The sequence below is a fragment of the Odontesthes bonariensis genome, chromosome 15, assembly GCF_027942865.1.
Source record: "Odontesthes bonariensis isolate fOdoBon6 chromosome 15, fOdoBon6.hap1, whole genome shotgun sequence".
Taxonomy (NCBI): Eukaryota; Metazoa; Chordata; class Actinopteri; order Atheriniformes; family Atherinopsidae; genus Odontesthes; species Odontesthes bonariensis.
The window spans coordinates 11,652,517-11,672,857 of NC_134520.1; the positions used below are offsets into that span (position 1 = coordinate 11,652,517).

Sequence of the window (20,341 nt, forward strand, 5' to 3'; positions counted from 1 at the left end):
ATGTAAAGTAATTGCCTTTATATGTAAAGTTTATTTGTTAAGCCAATGGAAAGAACCCATAGTTCACTTTAAATTTTATCTCAATTTACTTGAGAGATAGCACTGAGCTTATTATCCATGAGGGTGACCTCTTTTGTGTATCACCAGACTCATAAAAAGCCAATCTGAGCTTTCCATGAACCCTTTGCTCAGGTTGTATGTTCCAGAATATAAGAGATGTAATATTAGTATGAACAAACCTGTAATGCAGATAAACAAATCATTTTTAGAATTCACCCAAAACGTAGTGAAGTGAAATAATTTCTCCCTCAGATTCTGTTATCAAAGTTTACAGTACATTCATCTCATTATCATTGACTCTTCACCTGCAGAGACTGATGTCAGGACATCTTTAACATCAATGAGGGTTGGTTGGCATCAGTATTTTAGCTTCACTTTTCTGTATTGAGTGTGTTTTAAAGGCATTCATGAACAAAAAACAATTGTGTGAAGCTGCAGGACTGGACCTGCAGGAAGGAGACATCAAACAAGACAACGTAAGTTAGCGTGTGCAGACACTAGTAGGTCTCTTTTTAGATCACTTTCTACGTGTGTACAGTGGTACATTTTGAGATGTGTGTATATGTGTGTGTGTTTGTTTTTTGTGCAAGAAAAACACTTTAGGTGCTTCATTTTCATGTATCCTAGAGAAGTACAACTGCAACATTAACCCAGGGAGATAACAAATACAACAAATATGTTGTTCATTGTTAGGGAAGGTGATTTTGGTAACTACTGTATATTTCACCATCAAAAGGTATGCTACGATGGTGTTTAGAGAATACAAAATAATAGTATTGTTTTCAGGGTTTTATTAGTGCCTTTCTGTGTGGAGTCTGCATGTTCTCCCCGTGTATGCATGATTTCTTTCCAGGTACTCTGACTTCCTCCCACCATCTGAAAGCATGTATGTTAGGTTCATTGTTGACTCTAAATTGTCCCTAGGAGTGAATGTGAGCATGTGTGGTTGTTTGTCTCGTTTGACTCTGTGTGGCCCTGTGATGGACTGGCAACCTGTCCAGGGTGTACCCCGCCTCTCGCCCAATGACCGCTGGGATAGGCTCCAGCCCCCCCGTGACCCTGAATTGGATTAAGCAGGTATAGAAAATGGAGGGATGGATGAGTTTTATTAGTTGAATATATGTAGTTTACTGTTAGTGTTATTGTATTATTAAAACTGTTAAGAATTTCATATACAGCTATGTCAAACTGTTTTGTTCGCAATATACAGCTCTAACTATGCATTTCAGTTCATTCAAAACCTAATTAGAGACTCAAAGTCCAAGATAAAAAAAACAATACATTGCATAGTGTGCAGGATACCAAACAGTAGAGGGGAGGACACACGTGTTGAGTTCAAAAGTGGGTTTTTATTTACCCAAAACATGAAAAAAGATTAACAAAATAAACAACTGAACCGGCATGCCAATAAAAGAGGTCAAATCAAGATACTAAGTCAAGAAACATCACTGACAGGACTCAGAAAGACAGACAAACTGACCAAATGAAATGACACATAGGGGCCCTTAAATACTATCCAACTAAACCATTCACACACACAATAAGGGAAAACAAAAAGGCTGCCACATAAATACTAACACAACCCCCTTCAGTCCCCCCCCACTTGACATGAAGCATTGGTTCAGTCCAATCAGGCCATCAGCAGTACTTCATGCATCTCAGCCTGTAGCCACGCCTTTTGCCCATCGTTAAGGGGAACCCAAACACCAAACCCAGGTAACTCAAACAAAGAAAGAAAGTATTAATACAACCTAAAACTGAATTTACCTTGCAGTGTATATGGAGTGGGTGCACTCCATACAAACCCTGCAAGGCAATAAAGTAACAAACTACAACACATTACATAATCAAAGAATATTCAAAGTAATAATTACAAAGTAAGTTAAAGAAACCAAATTGTGGAAGGGTGTGGTTCTTACCGTGTGTCGCTTGCCATCACAATAGAATAAATAACATACAAACAAACAATTTCTTTATCTACAACATAACAGTGATCCACATTCCCATCAGGTGCTCGACAGAAACTCCATCAAAGGTGATGAGTATCGCTGGCCAACAACTATTTTCCCCTACTACCCTGAGGACAATCTGGGTAAGACGATATGGAACTCGCAGTGATAGCAATAACCGTGGAGGTTTAACAAATCAAGCTTCTTTTTCATGAATTTTGTCATCATATCCTCTGAAACATGTGGACATGAATGCCAAGGGAGTGTCCACATGTCCACATGTCAGGAGTGATCCTGAAGGCATTTGACTGAAGACCTGCATTGACTTCACGCTGTGGAAAGGAGAGCAGAACTACATCTCTGTGTTCAAAGGCAGTGGCTGAGTCAAGCTCCTTTTAAGTGGAGTTAGGCTTGGTGATGGCTAATGATATGAATATAAGTAACACTTAACCAAACCCATTTTAAAGCTACACTAACAGATAAACGCTGCAGACGAGAAATACTACTTGAGGCCGGCAGAATGCAGCAGGGTGTTCAGTGCTTCAGCTCAGATAATTCAGACCTATGTGGATCTTCATTTACGTCTCTGAAGATGCTTCTCATCAGTTGGCAACCAGCATATGGGGAAGCAGCGTCTGTCCATTGTTATTAAAAACTGTGATCGCCTGGGAACAGTAGAGCATGAGTTCCTGCACGCTCTGGGTTTGTGGCACGAGCAGTCCAGAAAGTAAAGGTTTAATTACAGCAACCTTAAAAGGCTGAGGTACATATCCTGTCAAAAAAGACAGATTGATCAAATCCAATATGGAAATGTCAATCAAGGTGAAAACCTCCTTGAACAGTCTGGTTGGGATTGGGTCTAAAATACAAGTTGATGGTTTAGAAGAGACTATTGCTGTCGTTAGCTCAGAGAGATCAACTGGGCAGAAGCCGTCTGAATACAAATCAGGTTCTAAAGATACTTCTAAAGCTGCTGGACTTGACAATATATCACTGATAATAGTGGGAAGGACTCCATCAATGTTCTCTCTAATAGAAGTAATTTTATTGATAAAGAAGCTCATGAAATAATCACTGCTGAGAGTTAAAGGAATACCTGGCTCAGCAGAGCTCGGACTCTTAGTCAGACTGGCTACAGTGCTGAAGAGAAACCTGGGATTGTTCTTATTCTCTTCTATCAATGATGAATATTAAGCAGTTCTAGCTTTACGAAGGGCTTTCTTATACGTTATTAAACTATCTTTTCAGACTTATTGAGACTCTTCTAAATTAGAGGAACGCCACTGTCTCTCCAGCTTTAAAGCAGCTGTGAATTATACCAAGGAGCCAACCTCTTCTGACTGATTACCTTCCTTTTCAGAGGGGCAACATTGTCCAGTGCTGTACGCATTGAAACTATAGTGCTGTCAACAAGAGAGTCAAGTGTTGCTGGAGTAAAGTTTAGGTAGCTGTCCTCTGTCATATTTGCACATGGCAGTGAAGAAAAGGATGATGGAATTAATTCTTTAATTCTGGTTACAGCACGTGTCGAGCTCAAAGAGTAAAACCCTGTGTTGGTGCGCGTATCGGTTCAAGAAAGTCACGTGACCAATACAGTTGAAGTAACGCTGGACACGCGGCGCGTCAAACTGTATTTAAAAGGAGGCGAATGTGTCAACAGGATGCATCTCTGCCAAAAAAATAATTAATCATTTCAAACTGACATCTTATCTACAAGCCATAATGCAGCCAGAAAGAAAAATAAGTTTCCGCCATGTGGGACCATTTTGACCTTATATTGGCAAATAAGGTAAGGTTCGACAGAACTGTCCTACATTAATAAAAGCCCTCTTCAATGCTGAGGCATTACAGAGCCAGGCATGAAAATGAGGCCACAAATAGGACTACACCAGGAACATACACAGGTAGGTGAATAGAGACATTTTAAATCGTCCTCATGGTCGCTTTATTGATAGTTAATTCATATTATTTTTACTCATTTTCTTGAATAAAGATATATTTAAAAGAAATCCCCTCCCTGCCTCAAGGACAAGTACATAAGCATCCTAGCATTCACAACACCTTCATTTTGATTTTTACATGTTATGACCTTAAAGATAGAAAGATATTTAAACTTTAAGATTGAAATAGTACGATATAAAATACAATACCTTAAATTATATTAAGTCATTGAACCAGTATGTCCAAGAGAGTCTGGCTGCAGACCTGCACTGTCGGGACCCAGACCTGCACTGTCAGGACCCAGACCTGCACTGTCAGGACCCAGACCTGCACTGTCGGGACCCTCAGGACCCAGACCTGCACTGTCGGGACCCAGACCTGCACTGTCAGGACCCCAGACCTGCACTGTCAGGACCCAGACCTGCACTGTCGGGACCCTCAGGACCCAGACCTGCACTGTCAGGACCCAGACCTGCACTGTCAGGACCCTTCGTTGCAGACCGTCACCTGCACTGCGAGGACCGGAAGTTGATCCGAAGCCTTTCAAAATAAAAGCGTGTGTATCGGAAGCACATATTTTTAAACTTTTTAAACGCTATATTTTTCAAGAGGTCCTGGCTGCAGACCTCCACTGTCAGGTCCCCATCTCCACTGTCAGGCCCGGAAATGCACGGCGTACATTTCAAAATAAAATCACGAATGAACTTCCGGTTTAATCGTTTTCCTCACAAATAAATTAATTAGTAAACAGTACGACATAAAATCTATCAATTCCCGGTCTATTGTATATTGTTTTTATTTCTATTGTAAACTTTTGTTTGGTCAGTGCACACATTTTCTCTTAGGCTCATATTCATAAGCCAACATCTCATAAGATGCCATGGGCCTATACTGTACATTTTATTGTGTACTATAGAGTAAGTCACTGCTATTTCATTATCATTTCATTTTGACTTTATCGCACTGCTCTTTATATGTATATATTTGTTTAAATTAGTTTTTCTGTTGTATTATTCTGTATTTTTATCCTTAACCACCATAAATTTCATGTTTGGTTCTATGTCTATGCCAATTATGTTCTTGTGCTACTGGAACACCTTAGTACCACTAAATAGTACCCTAACGCTTGATATCTACAGTATAATCTTAGTCAAATTATTAAGGGATCAATGAGAAAACATAAAAAACACACGAAGTCACAACATGATCAAATGTTCTGTAGTGTTTATTCAGTCAAACATTCACAATATGACAAAAAATCTTTGTTTTTGTCGACTACCTGTTCACAAAATATCAACATGTCGTAAAAGCTGCAGTCTGCAACTCTTTTTCAAGCATAATGCCTGGAACTGTCCGGGGATTCTGAAAGTAGTACATTAAATACCCCAATAAAAAAAAAAAAAAGAGTTCTCTAGGTCCCCTATATGTCCCGCTAGGTCCCTCCAAAGCCAGCAGGTTTGTTTACAAAATTGCAGACCGGACCGGTAAAAGGTAACCAATCAAGTTTACGAGCTGGGCTCTGCTGCCTGTCAATCACCGATTGTGCACGCGCGATACAAGGTAGGCTCGTCCCCACGCTTATTTATCTGGACTATTGAACTTCATTACGGGCTAGTCTACTTACTGTGTCTTCCATGATCGCAAATGACAGGTGAGTTGATGAATGAGGAGTCGTGTAAGCGCATCTGGCGTGCACGTAGACGTGCACGAGTTCTCATGTGTTTTGATGGGGCGGGACAGGAAGTTGAATAACTTTATTTTTCGGTTAAAAAATAAGCATTTCTCGCATTTTTGCGACTACGGAGGTCACCGTTTTCAACTTCAAGCGTTCTGATAGATCATGTAAACTCTTAAAATGCCAAAAATTAGGACTTTACGTATGACAACAACAAATCCTGCAGACTGCAGCTTTAATATTGTAATTATCATTTTGAAAGGCTCCAGGATGGCTTCTCTTTCATCCTCGTCCAGTTCTTCGTTCCACAACCTCCCATATTGTAGAGCAGCCTCTGCCTGTTCCTCTTCCCCCATGCCCAGAACGTCAGGCAGGTCCACTCTGGCAGACAACAGTGATTTGTTGGCCTCAGCCCACTCTGCTGCATGTCTGCAATTTTGAAGAATGCGATCTTCAACCGAGTCCTATGGAAAAGACAGAAAGAAAGATGTCTGTACTATAGCTGCAACACCAACAGTATCTGACCAATAGATACTGTGCAAAAGCTTATGCCTTCCACTGGTGTGTCCACATCAGCAAGTCTGGCTCTCTTGGAGACCTCTGCCTGCTGCTCTTCTTCCTGAAAATATAGATAAGCAAAATGATAAGTTTTAATATTAAAAACACAAGCTACAAAAAAAAGAAAAAGAGTGAAGATCCCATCATTGCCCTCCTCTAATAGGTCTACCTAGAACCATTGGAGAGCACAACAAATGTAAAATCCAATCACGCATTAAATAGACACTTTATTTATAAATTGCAGACACCAGGTCTGACCTTATCTTGTGAATGGCATATTCTTTAGTGACCCCACAATATCAGTACAAAAAAATATTGTTTCTGACCAGAAACAAAAGAAAAATTCAGACAGAACTCAACCAAAAAAAAAAAACAATCTGACCTCAGTAATGTAGCCAATCGTCCTTTTCAGCCTAAACACTGGTGGCACCTAACCTCGCAGAAGGGCATTTGATCCATCTGTCTAGTGGGCGAACAGCTTTCCATAGCTCAAAAAATGATTAAACAATATAAATAAATAAAAACGTCTTGTCAACTTCAAGTCAAATAACAAAATCTTTGCAGTCTCACCTTCCGAGGTCAAAATTTTCCATGAGGATGATACACCACCACTGTCGTAAAAGTGGCATGTCCATCTGGAAAATTATCAAAAAAAAAAACAAAAAAAAACCTTACACTATGTCATAATAAATGTTTTGTTGTTGTAATGTTGAGCTTACTTTGATTGCATGAATCAACTTACAACAGAAAAGTCATAGGGAGCATCCAGTGTGGTGTAAAGGGCATTCTAAGAATAAAGCACAATTATTTTAATTTTAATGCTGAAATCTTTAATGCAAACAGAATTACACAAATAATTAATAACAAATGATGTCTACTACCATCAGCATGAAGAAGCCACAGTCAATCTCATATGGTTGTCGTGGAAAGCCCTAGATATCAGAAAGAAGTCAGTTATGTAATTATTATTTCACAGTATTAAAGTACTCAACTATTAATAATAATGCAAAGAAGGATTTTGCATAAAATCAAGAGAATTATGGACAACCCTGAACATCCTCTCCATGAGACTGTAATCGGAAAACAGAGTCTCTTCAGTCAAAGGCTTCTTCAGTTTGGATGCAAAACGGACCGCTACAGGAAATCTTTCCTGCCCACAGCTATCAGCATCTATAATAACTCCTTGATTTAATTGAGCTACATCAACATTTAATTTCCCTCTGGGATAACTAAAGTATTTTTGAATTTGAATTGAAATTTGAATACATACTTTATACTCTTACCTGAATTTGTAGTCCAGTTTTCTCTGTCCAGTTGCCAGGATTTAGTGACTGGTATAGGTTTCTAAAAGACAGAAAGTGAGGTGTCAGATGTTCTTCACTGCAACCTACATTCCCTTCATTTTCCTTTCACCCTTTTACAAACCAAACCACAACCTGCCAGAAGTTAGTAGCGTTGGCTAATACTTATGAGTACAAACAAACAGACGAATACATTATGCTTACCTTTAAATAAAATGCCATCTTTTGTGTGTGCCTCTAAGTGGCTCTGCAGCTTGGACAATTTTGCTGGTTTAAATTGTAGGCACAGAGGGCAGTGAAACAGTTTGCAACATGATGTGCAGCGTTCGATTTTGGGCGTAGTGCCGGCGGTTGTTATTGAAATATAGATCTGTAAGAAACAAATAATGTTGTAATAAGTAAAACAATATATATATATATATATATATATATATATATATATATATATATATATAAATATATATATCTAAATGGCGCATTTAAGTGAGCACTATCGATGCGATAACAACGCTAAAGACTAGCCAAAAGTAAAAAACCTGATTCTTTAAAATTTATATAACTTTACAGTATATAGTTATTGAAATATGCATCTGTAAGAGACAAATAATGTTCCAGTGAATTAAGACTGTTTCTGTTTCTTCGTATGAAAGAAAGTTGTTTTCACTGGACTTTTGGCGCTATATAAATAAACTGAAAACTGAAAAACTGAAACTTGAAAGAATAATAAAAGGACATAATTTCTTATTCAACAACTCACATTTGAGCATTTCCAATACTGCAATATAACAGGTAAACATCTGGCAAATCAGAGTAATTATCCTTTCAATTCTTAATTTCCCAGGAGAAACTGTTCACAACTCACAAGAAATCAATTATATATTCAAAACCTTCTACATCGAACTATACTAATCTAATTATAATCAAGTTCAATCAGAAAAAAAAAAGACCCTCCCACATAGACAAAAGGACAAGCAGTAGTGTTCGATGCTCCACTCACTAATAGTGAGCTCCACAAAGCACCAGACAAAATGTCAAATAACCAATCACCTGGACCTGATGGATCCCCAGTTGAATTTTATAAACATTTCTGGTCTTGGTGTCTCTAAATTGTCCTTAGGAGTGAGTGTGAGCGTGCATGGTTGTTTGTCTCGTATGTCTCTATGTGGCCCTGTGATGGACTGGTGGCCTGTCCAGGGTGTACCCCGCCTCTCGCCCATTGACTGCTGGGATAGGCTCCAGCCCCCCCCCCGTGACCCGACCGACGGATTCAGCGGTATAGATAATGGATGGATGGAATTGTCTACCTGCCCGAAAGGGTCAAAGGATCCAAGGTGTGAATGGATGTAAAACTGCCTGGGAAGATGATACCTGAGTCCACCTCCTCTGTTCAAATATGTTTTTTCCAGTTTAACTAAGGGCCTGGTTACATGGAAACGTTTTTCACTATAACCGATATTTTTGCTTATCGTTTGGTTCTAGCGTTCTTCCGTCGCCATGTTCATTTCCGCTGCGGTTGAACTACAATTATATGGACTACAATGGACTCCGCGCGTGAGTTCAAACTCCGTCAGAGAAGAATAAATAAGTAAAATATTTTTCAATTCAAGGCTTCAAAGAATTGATTAGTTTTATGGTTTAGGGTGCTTTATGGGATTCAGGGAGTGTGGACGAACCTTAGAGAGTCAAGGTCAAAGACAGAAAATTCTGGTGACTGCACGTAATCTTAGAGCCCTCAGAGAGCACTGCGTGACAAAATATCTTACCATCGTAATTACTATAACCACAAGGGCTCAGGAATACCTTGAAAAGCCATTTTCACTAAACACGGTGCAACACTGCAACCAAGACACGTGACCTGAAACTGTATTACTCAAGGAGGAAGACAAATATCAAATATTCATAAATGCTGTGAGAAGGAACTCATCTAACATGACCAGAACAACACCTGAAACGTTAATATGGTTAAATAAGTGCACTTTTCAATTGCTTTTTAAGAAAAGAAAAAAAGTTGTATGGCTCTACATGCCAAAGATGAGAAAGATCCAGAGTGTTTTCAACAAAAAGGACAAAAGCCAGACAATGGCATGCTGGTGCATCAGTGTCCATGGCTTTAATGACTTATCATGTGTGTAGGTAGCAATTGTTGCATTTTGGAGTTCTGAGGAGACATATGATGCCATCAAAGGACCTTCTTTTCCTTGGTGGTAAGTGGTTATTTCAGCAAGACAGTCTCTGAGATCGCATGACTTCCAACAGCGTGGCTTCAGGAGCGGATAAAGAGGATAATCAGACAATGAGACTAACTGTTGAGGAACTGAAATCTTGTAATTGGCAAGAATGGACAAAGACTCCTCTTGCAAAAAAATAACATATACAATAACAATAATTAATTTTTGTTTGATACAGAATAAAAATGTTTCAATTATATAAATTCTGATGTTGCGACAGAAGATGTTGTACAGAGTAAAAGAAAAACCTAAACGAATTTAATTTTGGAAATAAAGAATTTGCAATTTATAAACAGTAAACAGCAGTGGCGGAACTAGGCTTATTTTCTTGGGGTAGCAATGGGGTGGCCAAGTGTTTTTCAGGGGGTCAATGGTTTACACCACACACAAATAAGTTTATATGCTAACAGTGATGTGGCACCAGAAGAACATCAAACCATCTGTTAGTAATTGAGTAATGTATATCTGTTTATTATTATTGTATTATTATTATTTATTCCTATATGGACTTACGCATGTTGTTCTCTTGTCTTGTGTTCTTCTTTGATATGTCATGAGTTGTGATCATTTTTGTCTTATACTATATATATATATATATATATATACATAAATACACACACACACAATTACCAGGGACTACAGATGAAAGATGTGAAGTGATTATTTCTGGTGCCTTTACAAGTTAATTAATGTGTATTGATCTTTCTTATATAAACCTATAAACAGTAATTTCAATTTGCAATAATGTTTAAGTAGCCACGTATTAAGCAGACAGAAGATGCCATTTTAAGTGCAATTTTTAGTTTATTTATGTACAAAATGAATATGGTGCATTTACCAACACCCTGATACCATTGACAGAAACTAAAATGCACATAATAACTGAGTCACACAGTTACTCAGACACTGGATCTGTTACACAGTTACTCTCACACACAGGTAGTCAGTTGTTCACACAGTCAGCAGTCCCTCAATTGTCAGCAAAAAAACAAACAAAAAACCCAAAGCAAAAACAAAAAAGTAAACTGACAACAATTTGACATGACATACAAAGACTGACAAGGTTTTAACTAAGCAAAACATACTACACAGGTCAGTAGGACACAGTGCAGAGCATGGCCATAACCAGAGACAAACAATACCCATCTTAGCTTCAACAAAGCATAGATCTTCTACCTTCTATGGCAGGGGTATTCAACTAAAATTTAAAGAGGTCCAGTTAGAGAAAATTTCTCGAAGCAAAGGTCCGGAAGATCATAATGTCTAACTATTTAGTGTGATATATATTTAAGTAGCCAAGTAGTTGTATCAACATCTGCATGTAATCAATACCTGACGGTTAAATCAAATGAATTCAGTACAATTGAAAAACTTTTTGACAATATTTATTGTCACATAACATAGAACTGAACATGTATGTATGACTGCAGATAAGTATAATGTTCTCGATCATAGCAGGGGCTCCATCTGTGGTTATTGAAACCACTTGTTTTGGCTCTATTCTTCTCTTTGTTAACATCTCCTTTATGGCCAGGTAGATGTCTTCTCCTCTTGTAGTGGTCTGAAGGGGAGTGACACCTAACAGGTCTTCACAGAACGCTTTCTGGACTGGTCATATTGGGCTCTGAGACCACTTATTTTCTGTGATCTCACTTCAGATTTGAGTGGGTATGTTTGTTCAAAACCTTTATGTTTTGTCTCATGGCGTTTCACATTGGCACCTTTTATAAGTGCCACAGTCTCTGAACATATGAGACACACTTTAATTTTAGTTTTAATGCTCCCAGTGGGAAGTATGAACAGAAACGAGTCTGTCCATTCCGGATTAAATGCTCTATTTTCGCTGTCCACTTTTCTTTTTTTGGAGAGTGCCATTTGTTCCTTAATTCTCTACCTTTCTCTGGCTCCGTCGTCCGTTCCTCTCCCTTTGTCCGTCTCACTCCTGTTTCTCAACTTTCTTCAAGTCAGTCGTCTGTATATCTCCCTTTGTTTTCTCTAACTGTATGCTATCTATCGTCTTTTCATGTGTGACTTGACTCAATGGCCCTCATTTATCAAACGTGCGTAGGACGTGTGTACGTTCTTTTCTGCGCAAAGGTTGGCATTTATCAAATCCATCGTGAACGCAGCAAAGATGAAATCGCCACGACAGGTCTGAGGCCGTGTACGCACTTTTCCATTTTGACTTGCGGTGACTGCAATACAGCAGCGTCACTAGTGCGTGCTCAGGAGTCGCAACAAACCCATTGGTTAAAATTACAGACTTATCTCTTCAAAGAAGGTCCATGTTTTATTTGACTTCAACATAAATATAAACATAAACGCAAATTAAATAAATTAAACAAGTACAACTCCGTAATTGGAAGAGTGATGGCTCATTATTCAAACGTCACACCGAACAGGAGAGGCGCTTTAACACTGCGCATACGCGCATGCATGCCACTGTGGAGAGGTGTATAGGGCTCCTAAAGCTGGATCTGTCTCTCGGCTGCGGGGGGAACCCTATACGCCCGAAAAGGTATGCAATATTATTATTGCATGCGGGGATCTCCATAACATTGCCCAAAAAAATGGAGTGCCATTTCCAGATGTACATCCAGAGGACCCCGTACCCAGAGATCCCTACCACCAGCCTGCACAGCCAAGAGCGCTCAGGAGGAGAGAGGAACGTATTCAGCGATTCTGACTTTTGGTAAGCATTCTGTTATTCAAGGAAAAAAGAAAGGAGAACAACGATTTCTTTCAGCATTTATTCTGTGACTTCAGTGTTTCATTTATGTCTTTCAATGTACTGTCGATAGATTGCATGGTGTGTGTTAAAGCCATCATCCACTTCACGATCTCTGTTTGTCTTTCTAGGACCTCTGTGGTTAACACGGCTGGCCGGTGTGATGCTGCAGACCGGGGGGGCAGAGGCAGAGGCAGACGCTTCGGATGTTGACGGGGCCGCGTATTCGTCGCGCGGGTCAGGTTGCCCGGATGCCACTTCGGATTCATCTGTGAATGAAAAATATTAGTTTGATTAGGAACCTCATTTGTGTTGAAAATTAAAGCAACTGTGTTATTTAAACGTCTTGGGTGTGCAGTCATTCTTACCATTCTCGAGCTCTAGCATGGGCGCATCAGTGTCAAGTTTCCCTGGCACGCCTGATGAGGACGTAGCTCCCATCAGGCTGTTGATAAATCCGGCGGCTGAAATCCATCGTAATGATCCTAACCACGCCTTCTACAAAAGGGGGCTGAGAGGCCGCACCTCTAGAGTTTGCGACACGGATAGACGAAAGGCGGCAAAGAAACGCTGCCAACAGCGTTGACAGCTGGGAGGGCTGTCAATCGCAGACCTGTCCGGTCTGCGATTGACAGCCCTCCCAGTGATTGACAGCCCTCCCAGTGTCGCAAACTCTAGAGGTGCGGCCTCTCAGCCCCCTTTTGTAGAAGGCGTGGTTAGGATCATTACGATGGATTTCAGCCGCCGGATTTATCAACAGCCGATCGGTGTTACGATGGGATTGGTGTGGTACGCATGTTCTGTAAATCTCACTTGAGCCTCTGCGTACGACGAGTTCTCCGCTCACATCTACGATGCTTTCTACGACGGCTTGATAAATGAGGGCCAATCTCTTTTCTGTCTGCACTGTAGATTCGCAATGTTTACCGCCTGTAATGCACAGACTTGATTGTCTGAGTAGTATCACGTGGGATTGGTCTGTGCGTTTCCATAGCAGCTGAACTGCTACCGTAAAGACTACAAAAGCTGCGCCGGTGAAAATGGAAGCGCTCCGTCAGGTTTGATCACAGCAGCTGAACTGCTACCGTAAAGACTGCAAAAGCTGCACCGGTGAAAATGGAAGCGCTTCGTCAGGTTTAATCACAGCAGCTGAACTGCTACCGTAAAGACTGCAAAAGCTGCGCCGGTGAAAATGGAAGCGCTCCGTCAGGTTTATCATAACCTTCTGTGCGGTAACATGTCAATCATCGGGGGGGGGCACTTGGGGTAGCCAATCAGATTTCAAGGGGGTCAAATGCCCCCGTAGCCACCCCTGTAGCTCCGCCCCTGGTAAACAGTAATAAAAGAAATCAGTATGATCAGTTCCCAGATGAATACAAGCAGTAATTAAAAGGAAGGATGATGTAACACCACGGTAAACATGCAAAAAATTTCAGATTTTGTTCCTATTTTTTTCAAAACGATGAAGCCAGTCACTAATATCATTTTTGGGACTTTTGTTGGTTAAATAAAAGTTTAAATGGATTAACAAATGACATATTTAAATTTGAATTGCATTTTCCCAACTGTTTTCTTAAAAAGCATCATGGTGATATCATGTTTGTAATAATGATAAAATAAGTGTACTGGTAGTGTTTAACTATTTTGTGGGAATAATCGAAGGAAAGTTGAATGTATCCAAATAATACAGAATAAATTCCTGAAATTGTAAATATACAGAATCACTTGTACATAAAATGTTTTCGGTTGAAGACACTATTATGTGTTTAGTTCATCAACACCCTGCCAGTAAAGCTATGTTTGTCTTTTTAGTGAACAAAGACAACAAGCCATATTTAAAAAGTAGGTTTGTCTGTGGAATCCTCCCATCAGAGGTTTATTCTAAAGCTTGTAGAGTGGACCCCAACCCATAATCCTCTTGCAGACACACCTGCACAGGAGAGTATAAAGACCCTGGACTCACTGAGTCAGACATCAAACTTCAAGGATTCTCTCCAGAGAAGCTCCACACTGACCCTGAAGATGACTCCCTCTGCCGGCCTGCTGCTGCTGCTCCTGCTCGGCCTCTCCAAGGCTCAACCTCTCAAGGAAGAAATTGGCCAGGAAGAAATAACCCAAGAAGAAGCCCAAGACGAAGACGAAGAAGAAGACCAAGACGATGTCGACATCACCACCAGGATTCTGACAACCAATAACGGCACTGACGGGTTCCTGTGGGAAGGAGACCTGGTGGCTCCAACCACACGAAATGCCATGAAATGCTGGTCCAACAGCTGCCTGTGGACAAAAGCCTCCAACGGCAAGGTGATGATCCCCTATGTGGTGAGCCCTCAGTTCCCCAGCCACGAGAAGCAGAAGATCGAGAATGCCATGAAGGGCTTCGAAGGCCGTACCTGCATCAAATTCATCCCTCGTACGAGAGAGAACGACTTCATCACCATTGAGAACAAACAAGGATGTTACTCTGCTTTGGGCAGACAAGGAGGCAGACAGGAGCTGTCTCTGAACAGGGGAGGCTGCATGTATGGCGGAATCATCCAGCACGAGCTCATCCACGCTCTGGGCTTCCAGCACGAGCAGACCAGGAGCGACCGCGACAACTACGTCAGGATCAACTGGGGGAACATCATCCAGGAAAGTGCCTACAACTTCCAAAAGCATGACACCAACAATTTGAACACCCCCTACGACTACTCCTCTATCATGCATTATGGAAAAACGGCCTTCTCCATTGGGAACGGAAAGGAGACCATCACCCCCATCCCCAACCCCAACGTCCCCATCGGCCAAAGGGAAAGAATGTCCAACTGGGACATCAAAAGGATCAACCTGCTCTACAGTTGCTAACAACAATGTTGGAATCAGATAAAAATATCAGAATCGAATAATATTACTTCAGATGCTCAGACAACAGAAGATATGACCCCTCTGGCCTAAAATATCTAAAATAAAGATGATGCAAAACTGACAGCTGTCTGGTTATTCTTCTCTATTTATGCATTTACCAGGAAAAACTGTACTTCAACTAAGTTCCCTCCAATAGACAGTTTGATTAGAAATAGACCTCAAGCCCATACTATATCTCTCTGAAAAAAGGGCTACACTACTGAATCAAGAAAGGTCTCTTGGTGATAAGCATGGCTGTAAATCTGATTCCTTTTTTTAAGATGTCAGAACATCATCTGAAGATGTTGCTGCTACTGTTTCACTGTATGACCGTCCTACAAGCAGATTGGGTTTTATCATCGCTCCTCTCCCGATTCATCTTTAAATGACCTCCTCACTTGGAAAGATCACTTTAATTTTTCAGTGACGCAGATGTAATGATGAGCCATGAAAGGTGAAAACTGGTGTTCACCAAGTGTCTGATTATCTAATCTCCCAGGAACTCTACTCCTTTGAGACTGTAGTTATATTTTTCACATTTTTTAGAGAAAAGTTGAGAAATGAAATGAAAAAGGTTTTGGTAAATAAAGGTTTACTCCTTTTAATACCGAGCAAAGTATGTATCTGATACCAGCCAAGAACATTCGAACGATCCCTTAAACATTAACACGGTCATATAAAGACTGCCTTATTGAATTGAAGCCAAAACGAATGATGCAATAAATGAATAAATATGTAATGAAATAAAATTCTTTTATTGAAATATGTCCTTGCTTCTGTCAACCTCGTAATTGTTCAATATGCAGAGTATATTCAAATCAAAGAAATGATACAGTAATCTACTCAATTCTGAAATGTCTTCAGCAAAGCTAATTTTAATTGTCTTTAGTGCCAGTTGAAAATTATTTGCATGCACATTCATGCTGTAAACCAGAAGAAACAGAACTGGTTTCTATCATTGTATTTGGTTTTGTAAAGAGATGTAAATTTTGTTAGGGCGACATAGGAACCAGCCTGTTTTTAGCTCCACAATGAAACAGGTGCTCAGCAGAGGTGGGGACTTGGACTCGAGACTTGAGACTTGAGTTGGACTCGAGTCCCGATTTTGATGACTTTAGACTTGCTTGACCAAATCAAAAAAAGACTTGGACTTTACTTGGACTTGAGAGCAAAGACTTGAGACTCTACTTGGACTTAACCCTCTGCACTCGAGTTAAGTCACATGCAGCAAGCACAAATATTAAAATATTTTTTAAAAGTGTTTTGTTTAAAGTATTTTTTTTAAAGTTTTTAAAAGCATCAATACTGTAGCAACTAGCCAGAAATCCCAGCTGTCAGTGACACCTGAACGCCGCCTGAAGTTTTTATGTGCAAGTTTCAGCAAGTTTGTGTAGAAATAAAAGGAGAAATACCTCCCAAAGTCTATTGTCTATTCATTTACAAATGCACTCCTGTTATCAGTCTTGGCTGGATAATTAATGCCAATACACACAAAAAAAAAGATGCTAAGGATATCGCCCGATTTTTTCAATTTCAAATAGTTTTATTGGCACTAGAAGGCAGTGCTTATGTTGACAAAGCATCTAAAACACAATATTAAAGGGGCACTAGGTAGCATTTTCACCTAAAATTATAGCCTTCAGGAGTTTAACGAAGGTTAAACAAGTCAATGGTAAGCGAATGAAGCCTGTCTCGCTCCCAACAGGCGTCAGTATACTGAAAATCCCATATGTAACTTCGGCAGGAGCGACCCGCTTCTGAAGTGTCGTGATGCGCGAGAAGAGTCGTTTGTGTTTACGGCACTTAGGTAGGTACTGTATGCTAGCTGTAGTTGTAGGCTATGTGTTTGCTTGCGTTGAAGAGTCAACACCAAGCGTTTCATATTCTGCCTTTCACAGACTGAATATGAAACGTTCGATATTGGCACTTCCCATCTTTGTGAAATTTCTCCAAGCGTGATCTTGTTCATCTACCATAGTCAGTGTTCGAATTACGGGGGGTACCGGGGGGGTCTGACCCCCCCGATTGAGACTTGATACCCCCCAAATGGGACTAAATTACACTTTTGGGGGGTACTGAAAAAATGATCTATTATTAAAATCATGTGTTGAAAATGTCTTGTTACTTAGTATTTTTCAACGTGTACTATGAATAACCAAATAAAATGCGTTTTGGAACACCCCTTCAATGGACTGTACCACCAGCGGACGTTTCGCATCTTCGCAGGCAGCTCGCGCATAGTCCAAAACATTGGTAGCACTGAGATGCAGGCTGTTGATGCCCATTGAAGTTATGTGTTTGAGCTGTGAGTGAGTGGATTTAAGGTGTCAAGGTGGAGGTTTCCCGTGATTTGTTAAATGAAACTAACAAATCAAACTAATATTATTTCAACTTTAAAGCACTGAACTTACAAACACTCAAGACGACCACCCTTCCCTTTCTCCCATGAGAAAAAAAGATAGCCTACATCAGATTTCCATCGAGTCAACATGCACAAGTAGTCTCAGTTCAAAGACAGAGGCGGACTGCTCTAATCCAGAATACACCAACCAACATACTTGATGTCAGAAAATAAAGTACAAGGCTTGTCATGTGTTTAAAGCACAATTGGAATAATAGCATTTAACTAAGTAAGAAGAAGGCAAATGGACAGTGTGTGACGGTGACTCCACCAAGCAAGAAGCAAGGATCGCTGTGTCTAGCAAGAAGGCAAAAAGGATAGCATGGCCACAAAGAGGTAGGTAGGAAAAATGGGATTCCTTTACATATGTCCGCCTTGACAAATATAGGATTAATTATAATTTTGACTGTGTTTGAAGCTATTTCATATAGCAGCTAGCAGTATACCATGACTAGCACCACGGGGCTGTCTGATAGCACTTTTCAATCTCAAGAAAAGCGCACACTGTTTACAGCGGACATTACAAGCTATGTTGAATTTGGCAATTGTAGTCTGATCATTTACAGCTTGATTCTGTATGCGTCAATGGGTTCACTTTGCTGTTTGACGTTTCTTGATTGCGTTTCGTGGGCACTACATAATGTACGCTAGTTGCTAGTTTGCTAGTGGGCTTTTGGTAAGCCATACAGCTGTTTGAAGTTGGGTCGTTGCTAGGTTTAATATTTATGTATCATTCTGCATGTGTTGGTTGTGCAGTTGCTAACTGGAAAGCGGAAACATTTCTTTTGCAGCAACCTGTGTGACAGTTAACTTTGGCCAGGTGGTTGAACTTGACAGTGCTGTGTGCCGAGTTGAGCTAAATTCACCACTGTGCAGCGGTAGCACTCACAGTTTTTTTTTTTTTTTTTTTGAGGGGGGGGGGGGTGACGTCATCAATTGATCCGCAAATAGTCCGACCCCCCCGAAGCCCGGTGGATAATTCGAACACTGACCATAGTGACCTGCGTTTTAGATCGCAAAGAGACAGGTGATGACAGTGCTCAAATTCCTCCTGAGTTCGAGACGTAGCCTAGCTTCAGAAATACACGGACTGACCTGATTATAATAAGAATAGCGTTTTGATCCGAACAAGAATTGTTATCTCCAAATGAAAATGGATTAATTTGTGATTGTAATCGGAATAGTGTAGAGCTAGTCTGCGTTTATTGCGGCGTGTATGTTGGTAGTGCCTACGCACATCTGTCTAAGATGTAACTTTTGTAAGTGTCTGCTAATACAAACGAATCACTCCACGAATACACCATGATGAGGGAAGAATCCCATTCAAGATCAGCAACAGTCCATCCATACATCCATTATCTTCCGCTTGTCCGGGGATCGGGTCGCGGGGGCAGCAGCCTGAGCAGAGAAACCCAGACGAGCTGTCCCCGCGGCCACTTCCTCTAGCAACAGTATTATAGCATATTATCTTGAGTTCGCTCTTCAGAAAATCTCTGATAATAGTATCTTACGTGGGCAGTCTACACTTGTGAATCAGATGACCTAACTGCACTGACTAAATAACACAACGGCAGCATTCGCCACGATGTTTAGTTAGTGGGTGTGTACAGGTGGGCATTTTTACGACAGTGTAGAATTTCAGTTTGACCAATAGAGATCGCTATACTGCCGCTAAACTGCCTTGTATCCCTTTAATAAAAATAAACAAATGAATAAGTGGCAGAACATTTACAATAAAATAGAAACAACTTAATGGAGGCGTGGTCATGATCCGTATCATTAATTATAATCAATTTGTTACGACTTGGTTGGGACTCGAAAACAAAAATCCTAGGACTTGGACTTGACTTGGACTTGAGAGCAAAGACTTGAGACTCTACTTGGACTTGCAACATAGGGACTTTTGTCAGCCTGCTGGAGGTGGGGTATTTTGTTTGCTGGTTTATTCACTGTTTGCTGTGTTTTTATATACTGGTTGCTGTGTTACTGTTTGCTGTGTGATGAGTGCACCGTATGTTCTGAATTGACTGCCACCCACATACCGTCTCCTCTGCGGCTCACTAATGACTCGATTGCCAACACCTGATCTGCTACACAGACAATTAGGACTCCACCTATCCTGTTGCTTGAACATTGAGAGGGTTTGGTGTAAAAAGGGATGTTTGCAGACTTACTACGGAAAAAAAGGCAGCGGGGATCGGACGGCGGAGGCGAGCCGACTCTGGTAGACCTGGAGAGCAGGACAAGACCGGACGAAACCAAACGAAACGAAACCAAACCAAACGAAATGAAACGAAACGAAACGAGCCAAACCAGAAGGAGCGAGCCCGAAGGACTGTGGCCTGCACCAGAGTGGTACAACGCGGCTGACACGGCTGACTTCCAACTGGAGCCTTGACCAGACCTGGAGGACCCGATGCCGACCTGTCTGCCATACAACGCTTGCTAACAACCACAAAAAGGGACGTAAGACACCTCCTTTATTGTTGCCTCTGTTATCGTGGTTGCACTGTATGCTGGCTCCGGGCTGACGCTTGCTTCTGTTGTCCGAGGTTGGGCCGCTTCCTGGACGAGCCACTGACGTCATCAGGGATTCCCTCAGCCTTTGGCCGGC

The 20,341-nt window shown here is 40.8% G+C and overlaps 1 protein-coding gene across 2 annotated transcripts; it reads left to right on the plus strand.

Annotated features, from left to right (window-relative positions):
• Window positions 1-14,462: 14,462 nt before the first annotated feature.
• On the plus strand, window positions 14,463-15,287 carry LOC142401010 (high choriolytic enzyme 1-like). 2 transcript variants are annotated; one of them, XM_075486241.1, is made up of 2 exons: window positions 14,463-14,538; window positions 14,584-15,287. In XM_075486241.1, the coding sequence occupies exons 1-2, from the start codon at window positions 14,463-14,465 to the stop codon at window positions 15,285-15,287; spliced, it is 780 nt and encodes a 259-aa protein (XP_075342356.1). The 2 variants fall into 2 exon arrangements, with proteins under 2 accessions (XP_075342356.1, XP_075342355.1); XM_075486240.1 differs by having other exon boundaries at window positions 14,463-15,287.
• Window positions 15,288-20,341: the final 5,054 nt, after the last annotated feature.